Source organism: Cebus imitator, unplaced genomic scaffold (assembly GCF_001604975.1).
Source record: "Cebus imitator isolate Cc_AM_T3 unplaced genomic scaffold, Cebus_imitator-1.0 Scaffold84, whole genome shotgun sequence".
NCBI classification, from domain to species: Eukaryota; Metazoa; Chordata; class Mammalia; order Primates; family Cebidae; genus Cebus; species Cebus imitator.
The window spans coordinates 281,216-292,004 of NW_016107399.1; the positions used below are offsets into that span (position 1 = coordinate 281,216).

Sequence of the window (10,789 nt, forward strand, 5' to 3'; positions counted from 1 at the left end):
AGCACTGTTTACAATAGCAAAGACCTGGAACCAACCCAAATGCCCATCGATGATAGACTGGATAGGGAAAATGTGGCACATATACACCATGGAATATTATGCAGCCATCAAAAACAAGTTTTTTTTAACATCACCCCTGTACGTGGGTGCCCCATGTCCCAGCGGTGACGAGGGAGTGAGAAAAGAAATAAGACAGAGACAAGGGTAGAAGTTCACAGCATGGGTCCAGGGGTCCAGGGTGAACTGGGATGGCCTTGAGCTCTGGGCTCCACACGCTTTTTATTGGGTGCATTATCTTGTCAATCTTGCAGGCTGGGCTATGGGGAGGGGAGTTGAGAAGGAAGATGGCCAGGGGAAGAGCTTGTGTCTGCGTGGCTCTTCTAAGAAATGCTAAGACACGGAGTTTTTACCACCCATTGTCTATCCAGGTGCATATGCAAAAGAGGCACAGTGGCGCCCTAAGGTCTGACCACCCATAATAAATCAAGGGTTTTTTTTTTTTATCTCCACGTTGAGGACACAGAGCAATCAGAATTACTCCATATTCTGAGAACATAGGCAAAACTTTTCTGTCCTGCAAGCTCCCATCTGCAAAAACCCTCCCAAGTCTTGTGAGCAGAGGTTGCATTCCTTCCCAGAGTACTTGCATAAGAATATTTGATCCGTGACACAAATCTCAGTGTATGAAAAGCAAAGTAAGTTTGTAATCATTTAACTATAAGTAACACAGTTCTGCCCCTGGCCATCTTTTCCTACATCTATTGACCTTTGAACTGGATAATTATTTGCTGTGGGGGCCACCCTATACATTGTAGGATGTTTGGCAGCATTCCCGGTCTTTACCCACTAGATTCTAGTTGCACCCACACTCCTGTGCTGACAACCAAAAATGTCTCCGGCCATTGCCAGATATGCCCTTGGGGGGTAAAGTTAGAGAACTACTACTCTAGAGAGACACAGGTAGGAATAACTTACTATGTGAAGACATTAGAAGAAATGGTTATTCGTTTTTCTTAAAGTTCTCACTCTGGTGATAGGAATTCCTACCAATTATATCGTATGTTCTTACTCTGGTTTTTTTCTCTCTTCTATTTGCATCTAAAACCTTATTAGGTATCTCACTATGTATATATTGAATAGGATGTCAAATCAGAATACAATTTTTTATGCCCTTGTTTTTTATATATAACTTCTGCTCATGATGTTGCCTATATGCCTTGCTTTGAGAATTATCAGGATTGGTCTTGTTAAGCTCCTGGCCCTCTAATGTAAAAGAGAACCACATGGTTTCTCATCTACCTATTCAACCAAAGCCCTCCTTTCCACATAAAAGAGAACAACACTAAGAAAACTAGCAGAAAATAACCATGTCACTTTAGAATAAAAGTCATCTTAGGATACATATATAAATACTTGTCTTTATCTTTGTTTTATGATAGTTAACACTGCTATGAATAGTTCAACTTTGGCTCATTCATTTTGCCCTTATATTTATCGGTTTCCAGATAATAAGAGCTACTGATTATGTGATATTTCTAATATTTTTTTTTCTTCTTTCAGATTAACAGGAAACTTTCAAGATGGAAACTTTGTCTTTCCCCAGATATAATATAGCTGAGATTGTGATTCATGTTCGCAATAAGATCTTAACAGGAGCTGATGGTAAAAACCTGACAAAGAATGATCTTTATCCAAATCCAAAGGTAAAAGGTGGCTATGTTTGCATGTGGATAATGGTATTTAAGAAAACAGTAAGCTACTAGCTCTATAGTATGGCAAGAAAGGGATATGCCCTCCTATTTGATAGAGACCAGTCATTTTCATCAAGAAGGAATCTCTCACCTAGGGTAATTTAAAAATAAAACTAAGTTTATATGTGTGGTGACTTCTACATTCCCATTAGGATTCAATTCTTTATTATGGTNAAAAAAAAAAAAAAAAAAAAAAAAAAAACAGCTTCTAAACCATATTAAAGTATATTAGATTTTTTATTATTATTATTGGAATAGTGGTCTGAGAGTATCATTTATTGGTAGGGCTTGAAGGAACTTATTCCAAGTGATTCTGAACCACAAAAAATGCTTAGAAATAATCCTCTTTGGAAGCTTACAGATTAATTTTCATGCATTATGCCCCAGGGGGAATTGACTTGTTTTGACAGGTATTGTTTTTTATATCTTTAGTTATTAAATACAAAGTGAACTATTTATGTGTCACAGAAAATCCCAAAGTCTCCTTCCAGTTTCTTGTGTTGGACTTGAAGTGATAACATTGTAAAACCTGTTTTAATGATGTAGAACTGAAACTTTTCAATCTCACTACCCACTTTGATTCTTTAAAATGGAAGACATACTCTTAGAATAAATGATGTCTTCAAACTGAGTAAATTCAGCTTTCTTAAAAGATTAGCACATTTTTCCTATGTTTCTCATATTACTACTCACCTGGTAAACTTGTATTAATACATGAATCAGAATAGATTCGCAGGCCAGCTTTTGGGACCTGCTGTTTTAGAAGATCAGATTTTTAAAATCTCATATAACCATTTATACCTGCTGATCAAGGGTTCCCTTAAACTTCAAATCTAAGGGAACCTTAATGTCTATGGCAGCAAACAAGCTTTCCCGTGTTCTTTAAAACACACACACACACACACACACACACACACACACACACACACACATTTTCAGTATGCCATTATTTCTGCCACATGCCTATCAGCCTGTTCTGAAAGACTAACTCTTCTTCCATTTCCTAAGGCAGATGGGTTGCTTGATTTGTATATACTTGCTCTCATTCTTAAATAGCTGATCCATCCCACTGACCACTTATGAATGAGCAAAGTTAAGCATCATAAGATGTTTTAAAATTTGGAAAAAATAAAGAATATTTCAAGGGAAATGATATAACTTTGTTGCTTTCTTCTTCTTTTCTTTCATTGACTATAATGTATGGTAATAATGATAGTGATGTAGCTTTAGAGTTATGCATCAGATTATTAAAAGTTATTTTTTGCTGTAGCCTGAAGTCTTGCACATGATCTACATGAGAGCCTTACAAATAGTATATGGAATTCGACTGGAGCATTTTTACATGGTGAGTTTAAGTTGAGGCAAAATTATGGGGATTTTTTTGTTGTTATTGCAGTTCTGCTTACAATGCATTACTGGCTTTTTAGGATAGGAAGTTCTTGACTTTATTTTTAACAAATTCAAAGTCATATAAAATTAATGTCACTTACAATGGGATCTTAGGCATAATAATGGTTTATACTGATAGCTTTAGTAAGATGAAAACCATAGTAAAAGACTTAAATGGCACAGATTATTGATGCTATGCAATTGTTAAAGATTTATAGCTTTGTCTTCAGAGACTGTAATAAACAATAGCAGTCTTCATATTGTTCTCTTCTCAGGAAGAACTCCAAAATTAGAGTAGAAGATATGCAGTAAGATTGAAACCATTGAAATGAGGCCACTGAGCTTTTAGCAAATTAGGTGTTTGCAAAGTACTTGATGTTTACTAAATGCTAACCTTACTGCATTTTTTAAAATTCATTTAAAAATCTTTATTAAGCACCTACTATGAACCTAGCATTAATAATAATGAAACTCTGGATTTATACTAGGATATGTATTAAGGTTTTTAATTTAATGATGATAAGTTAATATATTTTGATCTTAATCTATTGTTATGGTTTCTTATGGTTGAAGATTTTTCTCATTTTGTCTAATCAATGTGTAATATCGATTTCCTGGTTTATTGCATTTAGATGCCAGTGAACTCTGAAGTCATGTATCCACATTTAATGGAAGGCTTCTTACCATTCAGCAATTTAGTTACTCACCTGTGAGTAAAAAGTGATTTTACTATCTTAGTCTACATTCATATTTGTATTACATTAAACTTTCTTAATAACATGATTTTCTTTGGTAAGGAATATCTACTATTTTTCTCTCATTCCATCTCATATACATTCAAAATTTCAAAATTGTAGACTTCCACCAAACAGAACTGCCTCTAACAGTGGCACTTTCTCAGCATGTTTTTAATTGAAATTCTAAGATACTATAGTCTAAAATTGTTTACCATCTTTGTGTAGAGGTTTGAGTTCTTAAAATGTCTGGGTGTCACTAAGATTATGTACTGTTTATTAGAATCTGTAACTATACTTTAATATTACATGACTACATGATTAGTATACAGAAAAAATATATTTCAGTGCTGTAGGGTTGTATATTATAGTAGACTTCCGGCTTTGTCCACTGATCTTGAGAAATATATGCAGAAATCTCTTTTTGAAAATAAGATGTTTATGTCCTATGGCTTAGTATTTAACATGCAAAATACTTCAGTAGTCTTTCTGTACTTTATCTTCAAGGGACTCATTTTTGCCTATCTGCCGGGTGCATGACTTTGAGACTGCTGATGTTCTGTGTCCAAGTAAGTGAGAATTTAAAACAATTTTAATGTCTGGCTTCAATCTACCATTTCATCTTTCCATCAGTAAACGTGAAAAAAAAAAAAAAAAAAAAAAAAGCCTCGGTAACAAGAATGAAACTCCAAAACAAAAAAAAAAAAAAAAAAAAAAAACTTCAAGGAAATTGGCCCTAGAAAGTATATCCCATTTTTAAGGATGAAGTTTTAATATCTCGTTGGATTTTTTTCTTTTTAGGAGCCACAGAAAAGCTGTTCTTCTGTTTTTGTTTTTAAACTCCTTCCATTTAAAAAAAAGTTCTATAAGTTTGGGAATATGAGTACAAATAATATGCAAATCTGATGTTGCATACTGGATTCATCATACCAATTTTATTGGTATAAAGAAATTATTTTAGCATTAATAAAAATAGTCATGATATTATATTAGAATTTAAAACTCTAGCTTTAATTGTCCCTTAATTCAACTGTGATATTTATCCATCAAGTTATTGTAAGTTAAGAAATTTGGTGTGTGTATTAGGCTATTCTTGCATTGCTATCAAGAAATACTCAAGACTGGGTAATTTATAAAGAAAAGGGGTTTAATTGGCTCACAGTTATGCAGGCTACATAGGAAGCATGATGCCGGCATCCACTTGCTTCTGGGGGGGCCTCTGGAAGCTTACAGTCATGACAGAAGGCAGAGGGGGAGCAAGTATGTCACATGGCCAGAGCAGACCAAAAGCACATGGGAGAAGCTGCCACACACTTTTAAATGATCAGATCTTGTGAGAAGTCACTCACTGTAGAGAGGACAGCACCAACCATACTCTTACTATACAATCCAGCAATCATGCTCCTTGGTATTTACCCAAATGAATCGAAAACTTATATTCACACAAAAACTTTCACACAGATGTTTAGAGCAACTTTATTCATAATCACCAAAACTTCAAAGTAACCTTGGCGAATGAATAAACTGTAGTATATCTAGAGAAGAGAATATTATTCAACACTACAAAAAATTAGCTAGCAAGCTATGAGAAGACATAGAGGAACCTTAAATGCATATTATTAAGTGAAAGAAACTAGTCTGCAAAGCCTACACAGCTGTATATCATTCTGGAAAGGGCGATATTGTGGAGACAATGAAAAGATCAGTGGTTTCCAGGGGTTAGGGGTGAGGGAGGGATGAATAGGATCCCTCTAGCACTAAGGATTTTTAGAACAGTAATAATACTCTGTATGCCACTCTAATGGTAGATACATGTCATTATCCACATATACATGTGTCAAAACTCAGAATGTACAGTACCAAGAGTGAACTCTAATATAAACTGTGGATTTGGGGTGATAATGATGTGTCAGTACAAGTTTATCAGTTGTAACAAATATATACCACTCAGGTGAGGGAAGTTGATGGAGAGGAGTTTGTACATGTGTTGGGATCCAAGATACATGGGAACTGTCTACTTCCTGTTCAGATTTACTTTGAACTTAAAACTCCTTTAAAAAAGGAAGTATATTAAAAATTAATTGTATATTTATATGAGTCTACTTTTGAGCTTGCTATTCTACTCCATTGATCTGTATGTGTATCTTTATGTCAAGCAGTACTTTGATTACTTTAGCTTTATAGTAAGTTTTGAAATCAGTGTTACTCCTCTAACTTTCTTCATCAATTTCAAGATATTTTGGTTATTCTGGTCCTTTGCATCTCTGTATGTATTTTAGTATTTTCACCTTATCACTTTTTACACTTCTTCCTCTGAAAAAGCCATTTTGATTGAGATTACTTTGAATGTATTATTCATTTTAAGGATACTTGACAATTTAATAATATTGGGTTTTCTGGTCCATATGCATGGTATATCTCTTCATTTATTAAGGCTCTTAAATTTCTCATAATGATGTTCTATAAATTTCAGAGTACAAGCCTTGTATAATAAATTTTGTTACATTTATGCCTAAATCAAATTTTTAGTGTTTCTGTAAACTTAATTTAAATTTTCTGGTTAGTTATTGCTAGTGTAGACAAATACAATTGATTTTTATATATTGACCTTGCTAAAATCAATTATTATTTTAGTAGATTTTTTTTGTAGATTCCTTAGGATTTTCACTATTGACAATCATACTATTTGAGAACAAAGTTTTACTTCTTTTCCAATAGAGATGGCTTTTATTTCTTTCTTTTTTTTTTTTTTTTTTTTTGCACTGGCTAGGACTTCTACTATAATGTTGAATTGCAATGATGAGAGCAGTCATCATTGCCTTTTTCCTGATCTTAGGTGGAAACCATTTAGTCTTTCATTATTAAGTATTAGTTGTAAGATTTTCTTTAAAAAAAAAATTTTTTTTTTTGAGACAGAATCTCATTCTGTTGCCCAGGTGGAGTGCAGTGACATGATCTTGGCTCACTTAAGCCTCTGCCTCCCGGGTTCAAACAATTCTCCTGCCTCGGCCTCCTGAGTAGCTGGGATTACAGATGCATGCTCCCACACCCTGCTAATTTTTGTATTTTTAGTAGAGACGGGGTTTCACCACATTAGTCAGGCTGGTCTCAAACTCCTGACCTCATGATCCACCTGCCTCAGGCTCCCAGTGTTGGAATTACAGACGTGAGCCACCGCACCTAGCCAGATGTTTTTTATTAGAATATACAACTTTTACTTTACTTCACTGAGAGTTTTTTTTATCATGAAGGGTATTGAATACCTTTTCTGCCTCTAGTGAGATAATCATGACTTTTCTCTTTTAATCTAGCAAATTACATTGTTTGATTTTTGAATATCAAGACAACCTAGCATTCAGGATGTGCCATTTGGTTATGATATATTTTTAATATATTGCTAGATTTGATTTGCTAATATTTTATTAAGTCTTTTTTGTCTCTGTTCATGATAGATATTGTTATGCAGTTTTTGTACGATGACACTGCAGTGACTGATCTGAATATCAGGATATACTAGTCTCTTACAATACGTTTGGAAAGATGCCCTCTTCCACTTTTGGGAATCTTTTTAAAATTTGTATTATTATTATTGTTTTTTAACATTTGGTAGAATTTACCAGTGACTCTGTCTTGGATTGGAGGTTTCTCTGTGGAAAAAGTTAAGAATTTAATTTCTTTAATACGTTAAGGGTTATTCTGGTTGTTTATTGTCAAAACTCCTGAGTGAGCTTTGGTCATTTATCTTTTTAAAGGAATTATTAGGTTGATGAATTTATTAGCATAAAATTGTTCATAATATTCCCCTATTATTTTAATATAATTGGGGAAGGTAATAACATCCTCTCATTTCTGTCATTAATAATTTGTTTCTTCACTCTTTTTTTTCCTAACCAGTCTGGTTATCACTTTTCAAAGAACCAGCTTTTGACTTCATTGACTTTTCTATATGTCATTTCTGGTTTATTATTATTATTATTGAATTTTGAGCTTATTATTTTTCTTCACGGTTATTTTGGGTTTAATTTACTCTTTTTTTTTAAGGCAGAAGCCAAGTCCATTAATTAGATACCTTTCTTCTTTCCTAATATAGGTATTTAGTGCTGTAAATTTTCCTCTAACACTGCTTTAGCTACATCCCCCAGCTAAAGGGGGATGTTGTGTTTTTGTTTTTATTAGGTTCAAGATATTTTCTAATTTCTCTTTTGATTTCTTTTTTCATGTATGGGTTATTTATAAGTGTGTTGTCTACTTTCCAAATATTTGGGGATTTTTCTTTTTATTGATTTGTTAAAAATTTTTTGTGATTAGAGAATATACTTTGTATCATTTGAATCCATTTAAATGTTTTCAGACTTATTTTATGACCCAGAATATGGTCTGTATTTGTTCACTATGGTGACTGTAATAAATTACCACACACTTGGTGACTTAAAACAACATACATTTATTCTCCTATAGTTCTAGTGGTCAGAAGTTCAAAATTGGTTTCACTGGGCCAAAACCAAGGTGTTACTAAAGCTGTCTTTTTTCAGATGGCACTAGAAGGGAGTCAGTGTCTTTGCCTTTTGTAGCTTCTAAGGTTGCATTTCTCACCTCATGACCTCTTTCTTTGAAGCCAGTAGTATAGCATATTTAAATCTCTCTCTGCTTTCATGGTCACATTGCTTTCTATTTTCCGTCTAGAGTTCAATGTTTCTCTGCTTTCCTCTAATAAAGATACTTGTGATTGCATTTAGGGCCCACCTAGATATTCTACAGTAATTTTCAAGATCTTTAATTATACTTATAAAGCTACTTTGCCAATGAGATAACATGCACAAATTCCAAAGAATGGGACCTGAACATCTTTGGGTGCTGTTATTCAGCTTGTCACATGGTCTACCCTTGTAAACGTTCCATGAGCACTGCTGTTGATGAGTGGAATGTTTTAAACATGTTAATTGGATCCAGTTGGTTAATAGTGTTGTTCAAGCCTACTGGATCCTTACAGCCTTTTTTTTTTTTTTTTTTTTTTTTTTTTTTTTTTTTTTGGTTTTTCTATTGAATTGTTGATAGACAGTTCTTAACATCTTCAGCTGTGATTGTTAGTCTGTTTTGCCTGTTCTTTTCATTTTTATTTTATGTAACTTGAAGCTCTAGTTTTAGAAGCATACACATTTAGAATTGCTATATCTTCTTGATGACATATTCTTTGCTCTGAAATGTACTTGATTTGGTATTAACATAGCTACTTCAGGTTTCTTTTGATTAGTATTACCATGCTATATCATTCTTGTAACTTGTGTCTTTATATTCAAAATGAGTTTCTTGTAGGCAGCATATGGTTAGATCTTGCTTTTTAAATTCCACCTTGCTATCTCTGTCTTTTAATTGGAGTCTTAGACCATTTACATTTAGTGTTGTTATTGATATGATTGGGCTTAAATCCCCTTATGCTGTTTGTTTTCTCTTTGTCCTGTTCTTTATTCCTGTTTTCCCCATTTCCTATCTTATTTTGATTTATTAAAATAAATTTTGTTTTATATAATACTGTATATGAAAACTGTATTCTATCTTGTCTGTATTATTGGCTTATCAGCTATATGTCTTTTTTAAATGGTATTTGCTCCAAGGCTTAGTATATATGTATATGTCTTTAACATACCATTGTCTATCTTCAAATATATTATACCTTACAATAATATACCTTTATTTTCTCTACTACTGGTTTTTGTGCTTTTGTGTCATAAATTTTACTTTTGCAGATATCTTATACACCTTACTTGATATTAGATTTGCATGAAACAGTTATCTTTTAAAGGATTTTCTATTTTAACATTTAAAAAATATGTGTAGAGGATACAAATTCAGATTTCTTACATACATATATTGCATAGTGGTGAAATCTAGGCTTTTAGTGTACCTATCACCTAAGTAGTGAACATTGTACCGAATCAGTAATTTTCCAACCCTCATCCCCCTCCTACCCTCCCACATTTTGTAGTCTCCAATGTCTGTTCTACTTTGTTTGTCTGTGAGTACCCTTGTTTAGCTCCCACTTATAAGTGACAATGTGCAGTATTTGACTTTCTCAGTTATTTCACTTAGGATAATGGCCTCAAGTTCCAATCATATTGCTGCAAAAGACATTATTTCTTCTTTTTAGTGGTTGAGTAGTGTTCTATGGTATATGCATACTATATTTTTTAAATCCAATTCTCCATTGATTGACACAGGTTCATTCAATATGTTTGCTATTGTGAACAGAGCTACAATAAACATACAAGAGCATTTATCTTTTTGATATAATGACTTCTTTTTCAAAGGGATTTTTTTAGATGAGGAAAAATCTCTTTTATATTAACTCATGTTCTTTTAAGTACACCAAATTTCTATCTTGGTACGATTTTCCTTACACACGAAGGATTCTATTTGATACTTCTTGTAGTGCTGTTTAAAAGCCTTTATTTCACTTTAATTTTTGAAAGGTATTTTCCTTGAGGCCAGGTGCAGTGGCTCTTACCTATAATTCCATCACTGTGAGGCCAAGGTGGGAGAATTGCTCAAGGCCAAGAGTTTGAGACCAGCTTGGGCAATACAGCAAGGTCCTTTTTCTACAAATAATTTAAAAAATGAGCCAGGTGTTGTGGTACATACCTGTAGTCCTAGCTGTTCCAGCAGCTTAGATGGGAGAATCCCTTGAGTTCAGGAGTTCGAGGCTGCAGTAAGCTATGATTGTGCCACTGCACCCCAGCCTGAGCAACAGAGTGAGACCCACATCTTTTTGAGAAAGAAAAATAGATAAATAAAAATATTTTTCTTGAGCACTCTGTGGATACAAAGAGTCAACTTTTCAATCCACAGTCAGTTGAATCTACAGATGCAGAATGCACAGATATGGAGGGCCAACTGTACTATGCCTTTTTTTTTTTTTTT

The 10,789-nt window shown here is 33.6% G+C and overlaps 1 protein-coding gene across 1 annotated transcript in view; it reads left to right on the forward strand.

Moving 5' to 3' along the window:
- The window catches only part of NUF2 (NUF2 component of NDC80 kinetochore complex), a 34,629-nt gene that overhangs the window by 3,564 nt on the left and 20,276 nt on the right, over positions 1-10,789 (forward strand). The window contains exons 2-5 of the mRNA XM_017534038.2: positions 1,561-1,703; positions 3,022-3,096; positions 3,773-3,849; positions 4,382-4,443. Of these exons, the coding sequence (XP_017389527.1) occupies positions 1,581-1,703; positions 3,022-3,096; positions 3,773-3,849; positions 4,382-4,443 (337 nt within the window). The 5' untranslated portion in view covers positions 1,561-1,580. The remainder of the gene's footprint in view (positions 1-1,560; positions 1,704-3,021; positions 3,097-3,772; positions 3,850-4,381; positions 4,444-10,789) is intronic.